Source organism: Schistocerca gregaria, chromosome X (assembly GCF_023897955.1).
Source record: "Schistocerca gregaria isolate iqSchGreg1 chromosome X, iqSchGreg1.2, whole genome shotgun sequence".
NCBI lineage: Eukaryota > Metazoa > Arthropoda > Insecta > Orthoptera > Acrididae > Schistocerca > Schistocerca gregaria.
Window position 1 is genome coordinate 132245692 of NC_064931.1, and position 17835 is coordinate 132263526.

General features: G+C 36.6%; 1 protein-coding gene across 1 annotated transcript in view; it reads right to left on the reverse strand.

The window, feature by feature from the left end:
* The window catches only part of LOC126299606 (calcium/calmodulin-dependent protein kinase type 1-like), a 1453155-nt gene that overhangs the window by 25261 nt on the left and 1410059 nt on the right, over positions 1 to 17835 (reverse strand). Inside the window, exons 7-9 of the mRNA XM_049991637.1 lie at positions 14458 to 14598; positions 6138 to 6264; positions 3080 to 3167 (exon numbers count right to left, since the gene is read on the reverse strand). Coding sequence (XP_049847594.1) covers positions 3080 to 3167; positions 6138 to 6264; positions 14458 to 14598 — 356 coding nt within the window. The remainder of the gene's footprint in view (positions 1 to 3079; positions 3168 to 6137; positions 6265 to 14457; positions 14599 to 17835) is intronic.

Below are 17835 nucleotides of genomic sequence, written 5' to 3' on the forward strand. Positions count from 1 at the left end.
GATCAACCTTACTTTATAAATGAAAAGATAGTTTTTAACTCTTATTTGTAGAAAGAGAGATGTATTTATTTTATGTCTGAGTGATAAATAAAGTGTCTGAAACCAGAGTTATATTAACAGTCACCAAATTTGTATTCATTTTGGTTTTAGTATAAAATTCATTGGTTCAAACTAAATTTAAAAAAAATCTATGTCTCCCACACACTATGCAACAGACTGCACACTAAATACGTCAGAGTAGCATTATCTAGTGTCTGAAATCGTACACCATGCTGAAACTAATAGACTAACGTATGACTTCATGTAATAGTTCTCTAATATATGACTGACTGAACATGTAATCATATTCACATATGATTTGTATTAAGGACAACCATAGTTTATATTATTTGGGCTCAATTTGTCAAGCATATATGTTTAACTGGACCTCAATTTGACACATTTTCTTTGCTTTGTAAAAACAATGGCATTGTTAATGTCTGACAACTTAGAAATACCAGTAAATGACTACATATTAAATAACAGAAGATTAAAGTTTGATCTAGATACGTTAAAAAGCTGTATTGCAAATTGGTATGTGACCCATTTTAGTAGTGCATACCTATTGTGTACTTATGAGGAGTTATTAACATATTAATGAAGAATGAACTGTAAACAAAAGAGAGGTCAGAAGGTGAGAGAAGAGAGAGAGAGAGAGAGATGGAGAGAGAGAGCAACTGGGGTACAGAGGGCACACATTGTAAAATTTATGAGTGTGTCTGAGACACTGAACACTAAAGTTTCAAACTCGAAGTATGTGAAATTTTTCTGCATCATAGAATCCAACTAATTTGTACACACTTATGTCAATCACATAAATTCAGAATAGCACACTAAGGTTCCTTCTGTTTCATAAAGTAAGATCCATGAGCATTGAGCAGAAGACAATGCTTTCTATCTGACTTTTACATCACATTAACTATGTAAACAGTTGCCTACAAACTACAAATCATATAGGAGCCCATAATGTGAAAAGAAAAGTCCTTGCAGGGTCAAACATAAAACACACTAGGTTTCAAAAACAAAAACAAATGCGCGCACGCCCACACACACACACACACACACACACACACACACACACACACACACACACACACACACACAAAGAAAATAAATGCCATGCCAGAGAAAAATATGCAAACACCACAAAATCCATGCGCTGGCATGTGATGTGTTATGGGTTTCATAAATATTTCACCCAAATGAAAAAATGCACCAACTAAATTATTCTATCCTTAAAAATTCCAGGTAAATGTTATTCTCATTGGACAACTGAGGAAGGGTTTTTTAAAGAACTAGACACACTGCTAATATTCATACTAAAGTATTTCTTTGGTTAAAAGAATTGAAGAGTGACAATTAAATGTTCCATTTATGTGAAATACAGCTAATAAAATCTTTATAATGCAGGGGAAGTATGCAGTTACAGGCAATGAAGCCAAAATATGTAATGGATACATAAAAGTAGCATTCAGGTTTATGCATTCCATTAAATGCCAACACTGACAACAGAAAACAATAATATTATCCATGTCAACAGCCATAAAATTAAATTAGAAAGCTTGAAACATCCAATGAATTGGCTCATACACGGAGTACCTTCCTCTTCCCCCTCGACTTCCTCCTCAATAGTGGGACATTTGTGTGCTTCATCAACTTCCATGCTACTAGAATTATTAAGAGCTAATCTCTGCATCTTGTGGACCATTGCAATAGCGTTCATCAATTGCTGTGAAAGAAACATACATAAACTCTCAACTAATTACACATGTACAATAGGTTTAGTGTCTTCTGTGATTGTGACCTTCTATTTTACAGTGAGCAGCTGCTGTAAGGGTACTGTTAAGCTGTCCACAGAAACTACAAACTCCCTGAAATTTTTTGCACACATAATTAGTGAAAGAATAAAAATAAAAATACTATGGAATACATTTCCACTTTTACTATATGATTAAATGTAAACCCAAACTGTAGTTTACCTATCATAAGAAAGATTTTTGAAATTAATTATTCATGGAACAAGAGAAAGTGTATTACTATTTTTCTGTGGTTTGAGATTAATTACTCACAAACAACAGTAGTGTTTGAATTATTAAGAAGTTTGTAATTAAAAGAGGAGGGTCACAATAATAAAACAAAGATGCTGTAACTTACCAAACGAAAGCGTTCGTATGTTGATAGAGACAAAACACACACACACACACACACACACACACACACACACACAAATTTCAAGCTTTCGCAACCCACGCTTGCTTCATCAGGAAAGAGGGGAGGAGAGGGAAAGACGAAAGGATGTGGGTTTTAAGAGAGAGGGTAAGGAGTTATTCCAATCCCAGGCACGGAAAGATTTACCTTAGGGGGGAAAAAAGGACAGGTATACACTCACTCACTTGCGCGAGCACCGCCTCCCCCCCCACACACACACATATCCATCCGCACATCTCTATCAACATACCAACACTTTCGTTTGGTAAGTTACAGCATCTTTGTTTTTAGATATATTTTTCCCATGTGGAATGTTTCCCTCTATTATATATATATATATATATATATATATATATATATATATATATATATATATATATATATAGTGACCAGGTTACTATTACTTCACTAACTGTTACATATTCTCTTGAAAATGAAGTGCTTTTACTTTATTACAGTAAATTTTTAAGTATAGTGATTCCATAGTCACTTTTTCACAAATGCAATAGTACTAATGAAAAAATTAAAAAAAGAGGCATACATAGAGTATAAGAATCATTCTACAACTGTATTGTATGATGACTGTTATTACTAACTGCATCTCATTACTGTATCAGGCTCTTAAGTTTACAATTTCTGCAAATATACCACTTTAACACAAACACTGGCACAGTTACTATAGCTACATCCATAACATATACACACATAGAATTGGATATATAGATTTGTAATAGTATAAAATGATTAATTTAAGAACAACTGTGTAACAGATGTCTAAATAGTTTACTGACAAGACTTATACATTGCATTAGACAATACTATTTGTACTCACCTTCCATCGTGATTTAGCAAAATTCTTCTTCAGCTGCTCTGATACAGTTCCATGAATGTTCTTGTTGCTTGCAGCATTGCCAGATATCCTAAAAATTATACAGTTTTAATGAAAATTATCAACATTTGATTACAACTGATGAAACCACGATTTTTAAACTAACAAAAAGAAAGACAACATAAGAAAGACAACATATCAGACAAATGTAACTTATGGTATCAGTTGTGACTAAATGTTGCCACTCATGCTTTCATAATTAGAAGTTCCTTCAGGAGCTAGAGTGAAAGAGAGATGACAGAATATGATGTAGAGCGGCAGCATAAGGCAACATAGGCCTTAGGATTCAGCATTTATTCCATATCAAGATCAACCACCATATCAAGATCAACTACCATATCAAGATCTCCACATTCTCTGCCTGGCACAGCCCTTTTATGCTATTATTTTGTACTATACACTAATGTTCATTTTGTCTGCAGGTCATTCCACTGTCGCAGGGATAAGTAAGCCCCTGAAAGTATATTAACAAAAGAATGATGGTACATTTGTACGCAGTCTTGTCATTTATTTAAAACCACCTAACTAACCAGCTTCTGTCAATTGTTAAATAATGATAAGCCTGCACAAAAACATTTTATATGAAAAGTACTTTGTTGTCACAACCTTGAGTAAAATATACTATGTGATCTAAAGTATTGACTCATTTTTGAGGTATTACTAATTGTAAATATTTTATTAGCAGCAGGCCATTACAGCAGTGGACAATATCACATATAGCACAATACAACAGACGATTTAAAAAACAATACACTACTTATTAACATTGCGGTACATTTGATAAATTGCTTTATATTATAGAATGGGTCTGCAAATAACCAGTTATGCAGAGTTTGTTTGAACATACGTTCTGATAAATCTTTTACAGTTTGTGAAAGCTTGTTTAATAATTTGTACCCCAGCAGTTCGTAACTGTTAATTGATCTTTAGACTGTGTGGTATGGAGTATAAATGAATCTATTGCTTCTTGTGTTCTAACAATGTACATTTTCTCTGCATCTTACTTCTGTTAAATTCTTCTTTATACAATTTAAAACATAAGTTTATTACTGGCGTGAGTTTTTCTTCACAAAACAGTGTGCCTTATATGAAGAACCAATGAGTGCCAAAACTGCTTTCTTCTGCAGTATTAAGATGTTTTGCACAAAACTAGAGTTTCTCCATAAAATAATGCCATATGATAATGCACTATGGAAAAATGAAAAATAAGATGTTGTAGTGTGTATTTCAGGTACATAATCCATAAATTGCCTTAACAAATAAATTGCTCTAGACAACTTACTACTAGTATATTTTATATGTTGACCTCAAGATAATTTATCATCTACATATACCTCCAAGAACTTAACATAACCTGGTTCGTCTGATAGAAACTTGTCTTTTAGACTAAAAACTATCTACTGAGTCTTATTTTTGTTCAGTGACAATCCATTTTCTTTATTAAAAAAAGGAAAGGAGATTAGTGTTTAAAGGCCGATCAACATTGAGGTTATTAAAGACTGAGCACAAGTTCATGTTAAAGAAATACAAGGAGGATTGTATATACTAAAACATATCTGAACAATTGTCTTTGCAACAAGAGTTTTAAGGCTTTTGAAATCATTGCCACTGTGAAGGGAAGTTTTATCATTTACATATATTTCTGTACTGGATTTAATAAATGATGGGAGGTCATTAACTATTAGGAACAAGGAAGGCTCCAGTACTATGGAAATTAATGCACAACTTGTTTCCCTTTTTGTATATTGGAACTAGCACAGGCAGTTTAAGCTCATCAGGAAAATATCATCAAGATGAAAACTTGTTTATAGAATATGTTAAGGGATACAAAAGCATGGGTGTCCCCACAAACAGCAACACAATCACCACCACTTCTAGGAATCTGAATAGTTTCATGTGAAAATTGTAAGGAAAAAAAATGTATTGATTGCTGAAGTCACAATATTTCCCATTAGGCTCATCAGTATTAAAGATACTGTTCAGCAGTCACTGATAATCTTTGCTAGAAATGTGTGATAATTCTGTAATGAATAAAAAGCCTGTATGCAGATTCCAGAAGTGAACAAGTGCCCCCTCGTCATCCGTTCCCCTTGCAGACACTTAAGTATGCAATACAATCTATTGCTTTCTGCAGTAGGTTGCAACATCAGTTGCATATATATCTACATATGGTGAGGACATCTGAAATTTACTTCCAGTTGCCCAAATAATACACTGAAATTGTGTAAGTCATCTAAAAGTCAACTGAATAGATAACTTCAGATGCTAACAAACAAGTAAGTGATTTGCAGTATACAGAATGGCCTACTCCATCCCATGTATCTTCTAATGATGAACTTATTCAAGGAAAATAACAAGTTTCTACATAAGTGCATGAAATATGAGATGTAAATGTTGATACGATCTGTTCCATTGTGAACAACATATTAACTGTGATGAAACACAAGAAATTGAGGAAAATTATTACAATGTAAATGTGTTCTTTTAAAGTACATAATATTGGTGCACCACAAGATTTGGATCAATCATTATCCATCTGAATCCCAGTAGTGAAACACTTAAGAAATTCTACAAGGTCTGCATATATATATTAGTACCAATATGTGTGAAGTCCCTCTCCCTTGTATGTCAGTGTCACTAAGGGATGGTTTGAATCAGAATGGAGATGTAATCCTAAATACATGATGTGGTTTACAAATTGTAGAAGTAGATTCGCCGCAGGTCAGAATTTTCATGAATTCCTTTGTACAAAAGCTTTAAACACCAGGCCAATCAAGCAAGACACCCTTGCCTCACAACGAAATAGCTCAAATATCACACTGTCAGTTTCATTTTTGTATGGTACATTCAAAGGGCTTTTTCAAAAGACACAAAGAAGTAAAACATGTGTTAACCTAAGTTATTTTACAAGACAAACATCTCTCTGCTGGCAACATGAAGTGATTAAGAATTTTGATGAAATATAATTGCATCATACAAAAGGTTTTAAATTTACACTTACCATGGGTGTTTGAGAGCTTGCCGACATGTATATCGTTTTTCAACATCCACGCACATTAACTGCCTAATGAAATCTTTTGCTGAATCACTTATGTCATCCCAGTATGGAGAATCAAACTCAAATTCACCTGTAAAGAATAGTATTTCCTGTAAGCAATGTCATTACAGATTCCTGTTATGTTACTGACCATCATTTTGTTATTCTGTTGGTATTAAGCTGTGGTCTTGATTAAGTGACAACGGGGAAACTGAAAATATAAATGAGAATTGCCAGTTGGCAGTTTTTAACATCTTAAATAATAATATTGGCTGTTCATATAATCACATATATTCTGAACCTGAATTGAAACACTATTGTCAGCCTCCAGTGTGAGAAGCAGCATATAAAGGTCAAGTTCTGCCACAATATTTTCAAGAAATTCAGATCAATCACATCTCTGGCGTTCATACGGTGAGTGCTACAACAAACACATGTGACGCAACTGCTCAGACCAAGACACTGAGTACTCTTCTTGTAACTAGAATAGGCAATTGAAGAACAAGGCCAAGCATCATGGGGAAACAATACAGTCATACATAAAAAAAATGTTTTGGCCCTATGCCACATTATAAATTCAGATATGACAGATGCCAACAAAATCTCATGGTTGACGTGTCACAGAAGACATGTACCACGCTCTTCCATTGAAAGATTTCACATTGGCAGAGGAATTAATCAAGTGGTGCCAGAAAATCAAGGAAATGCAGAAGAAGAGAGTTGGATGAAAGAGGTACGACCAATTGCTGAAAGTGGATAGACCACCATGAGCTCATCTCTCTCATATGGCAGATGGTAAGAGACAAGAAAGAGTGATGTATAGCAGCCAGATATGCTAGCCCAAGTACAAAACAGACATCAGCCATGAATGGCATCCCCATAAGTCAAAAGATAATAGAAAATGTTGAAGAAGAGGTGTATTGATCTCTGACATTAGTGTACATATACATCTACATCTACAATATGTGACAAAAGTACGCGGACACTTGGCTGAAAATGACTTACAAGTTCATGGTGCCCTCCATCAGTAATTCTGGAATTCAATAAGGTGTTGGCTCACCCTTGGCCTTGACAACAGCTTCCACTCTAGCAAGCATATGTTCAATCACATGCTGGAAGGTTTCTTGGGAAATAGAAGCCGATTCTTCATGGCGTGCTGCACTGAGGAGAGGTATCGATGTTGGTGGGTGAGGCCTGGCACGAAGTCAGCACTCCAAAACATCCCAAAGGTGTTCTATAGGATTCAGGTCAGGACTCTGTGCAGGCTAGTCCAGTACAAGGATGTTATTGTCGTGTAACCATTCTGCCACAGGCTGTGCATTATGAAGAGGTGCTCAATGGTGTTCAAAGGTGCAGTCACCATCCCCGAATTGCTCTTCAACATGGGAAGCAAGAAGGTGCTTAAAACATCAATGTAGGCCTGTGCTGTGATACTGCCACACAAAACAACAAGGGGTGCAAGCCCCCTCCATGAAAAACATGACCACACCATAACACCACAGCCTCCGAATTTTACTGTTGGCACTACACACAGTGGCAGATGATGTTTACCGGGCATTCACCTTACCCACACCCTGCCATCGGATTGCCATATTGTGTACCGTGCTTTGTCACTTCACAGAATGTTTTTCCACTGTTCAGTCATCAAATGTTTATGCTCCTTGCACCAAGCAAGGTGCCGTTTGGCATTTAATGGCGTGATGTGTGGCTTATGAGCAGCCGCTTGACCATGAAATCCAAGTTTTCTCACCTTCTGCCTGTCATAGCACTTGCAGTGGATCCAGATGGAGTTTGGAATTCATGTGTGATGGTCTGGATAGATGTATGCCTATTACACATTGCGACCCTCTTCAACTGTCGGTGGTCTCTGTCAGCCAGCAGACGATGTTGGCCTGTACACTTTTGTGCTGTACATGTCCCTTCACATTTTCACTTCACTATCACATCAGAGACAGTGAATCTAAGGGTGTTTAGGAGTGCGGAAATCTCGCATACAAGTGTATGACATAAGTGACACACAATTACCTGACCACGTTCGAAGACCGTGAGTTCCTCGGAGTGCCCCATTCTGTTCTCACACTACCGTGAGCTGCCTATGAAAATTACATAGAAGGAGCCCCAAACAAATGCAAGGCTGCTTGGGATATTGTAAAATAAGAACATAGTTCTACCCAAACACAAGATGTTCTACTTGAGCCAGAAGAGCTCAATAAATATTTTACAACTACAGTAAATGAATTAAAATCAAAAATTAAACAGCCAGACATATCAGCAATTGATATACTCGCTGATCAGCCACCTAAAAGGGCATGAATTTCACTGGGACCCCGTCCACCCACAGATATAACAAATACTGTTAGAAAATTTTCAAACTTGAAAAGCATGGACTACAACTGGCTATCTAGCTACACTAGAAAAATGACACTACACCTCATTTGCAATCCATTTGGTGTTATTATGAATAAATGCCTAGAAATTGGTGTTTTCCCTGAACAGCTCAAAATTTCCAAAGTTATACCCATATACAAAAAGGGGGAAAAACACCTCCCTGAAAACCAGAAGTCACAGGACACTCCACCTTAACACTAAACTGGCTCTCGGCTAACAAACTTCTATGTAATCCAGAGAAAACTCAGCATCAGCAATTGTGACTGGCTAAAGAGGTAGAAGCAAAATCTGTAAAACTGCTTTGAATACACATTGATTCCAAACTTAACTGGCAACCCACATCAACCAGGTCTGCAAAAGTTATCAAGGGTGTCCTACCTCACCTAGAAACTTTCTGACATAGTGAGTAACAATTATCTCAGAACAGCTTATTTTGGACTTTTTCAGTCTCATACATCTCACGGGCTGTTACTATGGGGCCACTCATGTCATGTCAGTGATGTACTACTGATGCAGAAAAAGGCGCTACGAATAATGTGCAAGGGAACACTGCTGTCCCTTATTCATCAAAATGAAAATAATGACAGTGATAAGTCTTTATATTTATGCATCAATGATATATGCCAAAAAGAAAAGAACAGGATTGAGCACCAGAGAGAAACAAAGAGAATACTGACATTCCTAGACATGGGCTGACAAAAGCAGACAACTCTCACAAAGTGAACTGTTTGAAATTATTTAACAAATTACCACATACTGCACTCAATACACATTTCAATAATTTTATACATAAACTGCACAAACGGTAAATAGACAATCCATAATAAAGTCATAGAGAATTCTTGGATACTTGCAACATAGAAATTGAGTTTTAAGTCTAAGATTGCAATACTTTTAATGTAAACACTAACTAACATATTAACTTCTTATGTATCTTGATATCATTATAAAGCCCGTTTCACTACATGTCATCAACGGCAATTAAAGAATCTGACTACGCCAGGCAAAAAGGAGGGCCGACATGATATTAGGAGTTATGTATGACTTTTATCACCTCAGTGTACAGCAGTTAGGTCCAATGTGACCAATGTGTCTGTTTAAGGTTTGACAGCAGTAATTTACAAAACCAATGAATTGTGAATGCCACTGATGATGGATTCTACACCCAAACACTGATTTGGCTATTCAACTTTTTTAAAAAAAAATTCATTGTGTTTACAAGATGTCCTTCAACAAATGTTTACAAGCTGCAGAGAACCAAGTATTCAAGGTTTTTACTAATGGCACCACATGAATCTGAAGTGATTTGAAGGCAACTATCAATGCACAATCATAAATTTATCTGAAACCAATCCAGTTTCCTGAAGCAGTACTGGCGAGACTGGCTCGGAGTCAGTACTTTTCCAAAATAGACCTTGTGTAACCATACTTGCAGTTGCTACTAGATGCACAGATGTAACACTTATTAGTAGTGAACATATCCTTTGCCATGTATCAGTATAATTACTTACCTTTTGGCACACACTGTGCACTGGCCATATTCCAGTATTATTCTGAGCAGTTGATACAGCTTATGCCTAAAATTGCACTAATTACATACACAATATTTTTGGAACAGATGTAACATGGAAACAGCACATGCAAAACTTTCAGATGCTGTTCATCTGTATTATTTTTATTTTTTTTAAATTTTTTATATGTTTATGTTGTTGGCCCAACAAGCATAGTAATGGTAGTGTCAAGTCTATGTCAGACCACCTAGAAGCAATCATCAAATTATCAGTGTCCAAAAGCCTCGAGTAACTGCTGTCTTTTAAGGAAAAAGTCAACTACTGTGGCAAATTTATACCCAAGGCAGACCAAATTGCATGTCTGCTAAGAATATGTCAAAGATGTGTGTGAAGTTTGAGTGGTTTGATGCATGTCAGCAGTTGCTGTCTCAAATAAAAAAATAAAAAAAATAAAAAACAAAAACAAAAACAAAAAAATATAGCTTTGAATCTGCTCCCTGTCTGGCAACTTTCAACCAAGGCACATGCCTCATGCCAGGGACCAATGTGGCATAATACAGTATTGGTGCTGTGCTGTATATTTGCTGATCTCCTCTCCACAATCATCACCTTCTCATCTGGGCTCATTGTTGATATGATGCTGGACCCCTTTGGCAGAGCTGGACCCTTTCCCAGTTGGTCACACTAGCACCCAGGTCACTACAATCCTATGTAGCATATACAGGGCAAGATCTTTACTATGACTGCATTTCAGCCCTGACAGCAGGTCAGAGACAAACATGCTGTTAAGCATAAGTAATACAATATTGTCTTTTGAGACACACTATTAAACAGCAAACATAATTCTAGACATTAACTCACTGCACTTTATAAATTTCATGACCACATGGCAATACGTAACTTACTGTTATTGTATTAAGCCTATCACTATTCCATACACAGTGCAATGATCTTGTGTGACTATGGATATGATTTGTATTATTACTCTGACCTGTGTATCAATGTCTTTAGCAGACTTGGTTTGCTATTTAGTTTTTGCTTTTGAACTGGGCTTAACATCCCACAGTTTTAATGTTTGCAGTATCCTCACAGTTTAAGGCAAGTGTCTGAATGCAGTTCCTTCTTAATGTAAATCTGTTGTTTTAGTGTTTTACTTACTTGGTATGAAGGTTTTTGACCTTGCATTTGCAAATGCTGTTATAGATCTAGAAGCAGAGGAACATGTAAGTAAAATACTAAAGCCACAAATACCAAAATGTACTAATAATAACATTTTTAGAACAAAATCTGAAATGCACTTACATAACTCTGAATGCTCCAGCACAGCTGAAGCTGTTGAAATGTGGAAAATGCAAGAAACAGAAGTTAAGAAGCTACGTGGAGTCTTTCAAAAAGTCTGGGAAACAGAATCTTAATCAGAAGACTGGAAAATAAACAAAATAAAACTGAGCCCAGCAACAATAAAGAATTCATAGAATGCAAGTATTCACAGCCAGTATTTTCAATATTACTAAATTTGTTTTATGGGCATTAGACCACTGTCCAAGGCAGAGAATTATGTCTTGGACCACAGCCCAGTGCCCATAAAACAAATATCAACCATAACTATAGAGGAAATTCCTTCCTTCTACTAACTCACAAAATTCTCTCAGGAGCATTACAAAACAGACTGGAAAGCCAGCTGGGTTGACAGTTAGGAGAGTCCTTAGGAGGGTTTAGAAAAAGGAAAATCCTGTGCAGAAAAAATTTTAAATCTGGAATTTATAATGAGGTATATAAGAACGAGAGGGGAAAAAGCATTTATACAACATCTGCAGACTTCAAAAAAGCATATGATTTGACTGAAAGGATTATTAAACACCTTAAAATAGTTTGGGGGTGACACCAACTTAGTAGACAATCATAAAAGACACACAGTCAAATACAAAATGCAAAATTAAATTTTTAGATGAAACCTCACAGCCTTTTAAGACCAAAATTGGTGTAAGTAAAGGAGATGGATTGTCCCCACTGCTGTTGAGTTGTGTACAAGGAAAGGTAATCAGGGAATGGAGGAAAAGAACAGAAAAAGAAGGAATTTAAAAAATCGAAATTGGGAGAGAAGGGGATAATCTGAGAACTGACTGATTGGCTTTTGCAGGTGATCTTACCATCTTAGCTTTGAATCAAGCCCTTGCATATCTTTTGAAAAATCAGATCATGAGCGTGTGTTGAAAAGTAATGCCTGCACATTTTTTAATGAAAATTCAAAGTTTTTTCAAAACAAAACAAATGTTATTAACGTTCTATGTCTTTATTCTTCATGTCTACACATTTGCAGCCCTCTGAAACTAGAGGGCTCTGAATAGTAACATGTAACATGGAGGTGCTAAATGTAACAATGTCAAAGCATGAGAAACAGCTCGCTGTAATTGAGTTTAGAATTCAAAGAGTTCATCCACACTTGGAGCATCCTCTCCTTCATCATGACAATACCAGACTACACATGAGCACTGTGACATCACCAGCAAGCCAACACCTTTGGTTCACTGTCATCGCTCATCATCAGTATAGTCCTGACATGACCCCGACTGATTTTCATCTGTTTCCAGAACTTAAAGAACACCTTCAAGGACTTCATTTTGATAGTAATGAAGTTGTACAAGCAGGCATGAGGTTGTAGCTCCATCAACAAATTCAAACATTCTACAGTGACAGTATCAACAAACTGTTTCTCATTGGGAGAAATGTGTGTGCTGCCTGGGTGACTATGTTGAGAAATAAATATGTAGACATGAAAATAAAGATGTAGAATTTTGATAAAATTTGTCTTATTTAAAAAGTTTTAAGAGTTTCCACATAAAAAATTCAGAGGCATTACTTTTCAGCATGCCCTCGTATATGAGAGATGCAAAGGAGGCTCCAAAACTACATGGAAACTAATTATAGAACAGCAAAAAGGTTACAAAATTTAAATTTCTAGGTGAAATAACACAAACAAATGCTTTGGTCAAAGAAGCTAACTTATCAAGGGAAATGAAAATGGATGGGGGTTTTCAAGTAACAAAAAGTCCGTGTAACAAGAAATATATTTCAATAAATGAGGAACTCTGGTACAACAACACTGTCGTTATACCAGAATGCTTTTATGCTTCAGACTGTCTTTCATTAAATACAGCCAAACAACTAGGTGAAATAGAGAAGAAGGAAAGAAAAATAATTAGGAAAAGTGTAAGACTAAAATATGACAATGGGAAACGGAAATTAAGAAGCAATAAAGAAGTTTATGAAATTACAGAACCAATATTAGACACAATGAGGAAAAGAAGAGTTATACTCTATGGAAACCTAAAAAGTCTCCATGAAAAAAGAATTATCTTTCTTCACAGACACCCAAAAATGTAAATGACATGGATCAAAGAACTTAAAGCAGACCTGAAGGAAATGCAAATAATGGAAAAATAATTGGAAAAACCGGAAAGTTCAGAGCAAAAGTAAACAATCTCAAAGGCTTCTGCTAGGAATTATTATTATTGTTATTTAGGAATAAGAGATACCATCAAATGACGTATAGACTGAAATTAACTACATTGATGTTCAACATTCTGTGTAATTCTACATAGAAGATGAAAACAATGGAATTTTTTTTAAAGCATAAGTGAGGATACTTTTAGTCTTACAGCTTATGCTGGCCTGTAAAATATCCCAACTCCTCATTTTCCTGCTTACTGACCGAAGTTACTCAATTAATTTTTTCTCTTCCTACTCCAGTCCCTTCTTTTCACAGTGTCCCTTCCAAGTAACCTTCCTGTCATTATTCCCTCTTCAGTCCATTGATTACTGCATTTGCATAGTGTTTCTCCACTTACTCTGTTGGTTGGTACTCATCTTTCCAGTAACTGTAGACACACCCATGTAAAAGATTTTCATTACTAAAACACTTTCACGTACGATCTGACACACAACATTTTCCTTCCTGTACATTTCTCCAATTGCATCTGTTTCTGTCCCCCTTTGCATTTAGACTTTAAATGTGAATAAAATTATGGAAAATACAAGATTGGCCATGAATAAATCACCAATCACCTAACAGAAGACACACTGAAATTAAACACACACACACACACACACACACACAAAATGTGATTCATCCTCATCCATATAAACATAGTAAGAACACATGAGACACACTGAAATTAAATGAACACACACACACACACACACACACACACACACACACACACACACACACACACAAAATGTGATTCATCCATATAAACATAGTAAGAACACATGACTTGTACCGCAATAAAAGTGAAGTAACTTTTATTATCTGACACACACTTATCCATAAAGCAGAAAAAATAAGAATTCCCATGTGACTCTTATCAATTGAGGAGTATTACCTTTGAGAATCTGTGCAAATAAATTTGCATCATTTTCATCATAAAATGGTGGATATCCACAGAGCAGAATGTATGAAATTACACCTATACTCCACACATCTACAGCTTTCCCGTAGGGTTTCTGAGCCAGAACTTCAGGAGCTGAAACAAGAACAACAATTATTGCAATCTACTTATAATATGAAAAATCATTTCTTTATACAAGTCCTGCTTAGAAATCAGGTTGAACTTTTTTGTAATGTAGATGGGCTTTGTGGTGTGCACATACCAACACCTATCACCACCACTAAAACTGCCACTGTTGGTACACATAGTAGTTATAATATAGTAGCACTAAGGTGGCCTTAGTGAGATGAAAACAGGTTTTCCATTCTATTTTTGACACTCTCATTTATGAAGTAAAACAATGGAAACTCCAAGTAGGAATATCAGTAATGTAGGGGAATATCAGTAATGTAGGGAAAGATAGATTGCTGGCCTGAGCTGCTGGAAGTGGTGGTCATGTGTGCATGAGGTGTGCTAGCTGCTATGTATGAATTGTGTGTGTTTCTCTTTTGCTTCTGAAGGCTGTGGCTGAAAGGTTTGTGTAAGTGTCTTTTATTTAAACCATCTCCAACTTAATATGCCTTCTTTACAGTAACTGTCATTTATAACTTAGACATAAGGATACACAAATTTCCATGTTCCTGAAACTGCAATATGTACATCCAGAAACTGATATAACAACCTGCTGTCTTTTTGATTAACAGATTAAACCTTCAATTCTCCACATAACTTCTCATTCACCTGGTAATCATCTTTCCCATCAAGAATATGTCTCAATTTAGAACAAACTGTCCCTAACTATTTCAGTTCACAATAATTATTATAAAATCCTTAAGAAATTCCTTTAGTGGATCAGTGCTTTCTCTTCCTGGTGTTGTTCTCCTTTAATAGTTAATAAATCAAGAAAACTAGTTAATATGTCAAAATGTCAGCATATTCATTAGACATTAAAGAATGGCACTGTTAAACATGAAGAAAGGTGACAGGACAGATGCTAGTAATTACAAAACTGAAACTTTCTGGCAGAGTAAAACTATGTGCCAGACCACGACTCAAACTCAGGACCTTTGCCTTTCACAGGAATATGCTCTACTGACTGAGCTACCCAAGCATGAATCATGACCAGTCCTCACAGCTTTCCTTATGGCAGTACATCATCTCCTACCTTCCAAGCTTTGTAGAAGTTCTCCTGTGAAACAGAGACATGGCTTAGCTAAAATCTTGGAGAGGGGGGGGGGGGGGGGGGGAGGGGGGGTGTTTTCAGAATGAAGCTTTAACTCTACAACAGAGTGTGTGCTGATATGACATTTTCTGGCAAGTTAAAGAGCACTTGCCCATGAAAGGCATAGGTCCTGAGTTCAATTCTCAGCCTGGCACATAGTTTTAATTTGCCAGAAAGTTTCATTATCAATTACAAAATTGATTTTCTGTCCCATGGGACAACAGAAAGGTTATCCCAACCAAGTATACTTACCTGCCACCTCCAACTCATGGTGATTGGTTAAGACTGAGTCCAAAGCATGTACATCTCACTCAATGGCATACCAATGTTCACAATATGACTGAAGTTGGGGGGAGGGGCTCACAAACACCCTCATATCTGCGCATTATTCATTATACTATCCTAACAACACAATTGGGGAGTAATGTGGTGGTGCAGGTGAACAAACAGATGCACATATTATCTATCTGCATGATTTGCTACTGAGAGAAAATAACAGACATATCAAAGGCTCCATATGACTCTTATAAACATGCCCCATGTAAGTCGGATGCATTGCCTGAAGTGGTTTTCTATTTACTTTTATCCTGCCATCAACACCTACCAGCATGTGCCAGAACTAATGAGCCAGGGGTGATATTTTTCCATGCTCCTAGTACCAACCGGAGGTGTCCCTTTACCTGTATTAATCTCTGTGTTCTGTATTCAGTCAGAGACAAGATGTTCTTATGTTCCTATATTACTTAAAGCAAATACCAGAATTGTCCCCCTTGAAATAAACATAGCCATTTTCCTTCCTTGTCCTTCCTCAACCTGAGATTTGGCTCTGTCTCTGGTAACTTTGTTTTCAACAGGAAGTTAAACTCTAAACCATTTTTAATAAATATATTAATGGTGGTGTGTAAAAAGCACAGAGCCTCCGTAATCTCTGAGATGGTGTGTCACATGCATCAGGCACCTAGAGTGTGGCTGCAATCATGCACTTAACTTTTGTATATGGACAGTACAAGGTCTGATGCCATCACATCCTTGCTCTCTCTCTCTCTCTCTCTCTCTCTACTCTCTACTCTCTACTCTCTCTAACGTAGCAGCTATCTGTAATTGAACTACTGAAGAATTCACTCTTTCTCTTACCAAATACTTCAATAATAAAAAAGAAACTATCACTAACTGATGAATTCTCTGACATATAGAAAGCAAACAACTGCATAAATCATAATACACTGCCTGATGAAAAATGTGAAGCACCCATAAGAGAGTGGAAAATAAAATGAAACTTCATGATTTGGGATTTGAATACAAAATCAAGTCAAATTTAGAAAGAACTTGAGAGTATGAGTATACTGATCAGTATGACATTGCACCTCCTCTGATCTGGATACATGCACGAACTCAGTTGGGAAGGGTGTTATAGAGTCATTGAATCCTGTCCAGAGGCAAGCAGAGACTTTTGTAACTGGTTCTTGACATCCTTGATGCTGTCACTGGAATGGAGTTGATGCCCGAGCTAGTCCCACACTGTTCTATTGGGGACAGATCGAAGGATCTTGCTGGCCACAGAAGTAACTCAACATGATGCAGACAGTTCATAGAGACACATGTCATGTGTGGACAGCCATTGTCCTGTTGAAAAATGATACCATGATACTGTTGCATGAGGTTTGACATGAGGAAGTAGGATGTCCTTGATGTAATGTTGTGTCATCACAATTCCCCCAATCACTACCAGCTGTGACCTGAAGTCAAAACCAATGGTGCCCCACACCATGACACTAGGAGTAACACCACTGTGCCTCTCCAACACATGGGAAGAATGTCACCACCATTTTTGATGACAACAGCCATCTTTGGTACTGAAGGACTGTGATTCATCACTGAACACAATGTGACACCATTCCCCAACAGTCCATGCTTCTGGAATGGCTGATACAGGTGTGAAGGGGTTACAGTGTGCTTGGTGAACAATAAAGTGATCTATCCTTGTGACGCTCAGATGTAGTTGGCCAGAAACTTGACAATAAGTACACCTGTCCCCACGTTCCAATGCAGGCCAACACTGGGCCACTGTCACATTCAAATGCCCCACAAATCTTGACATTGCACAATTCAAC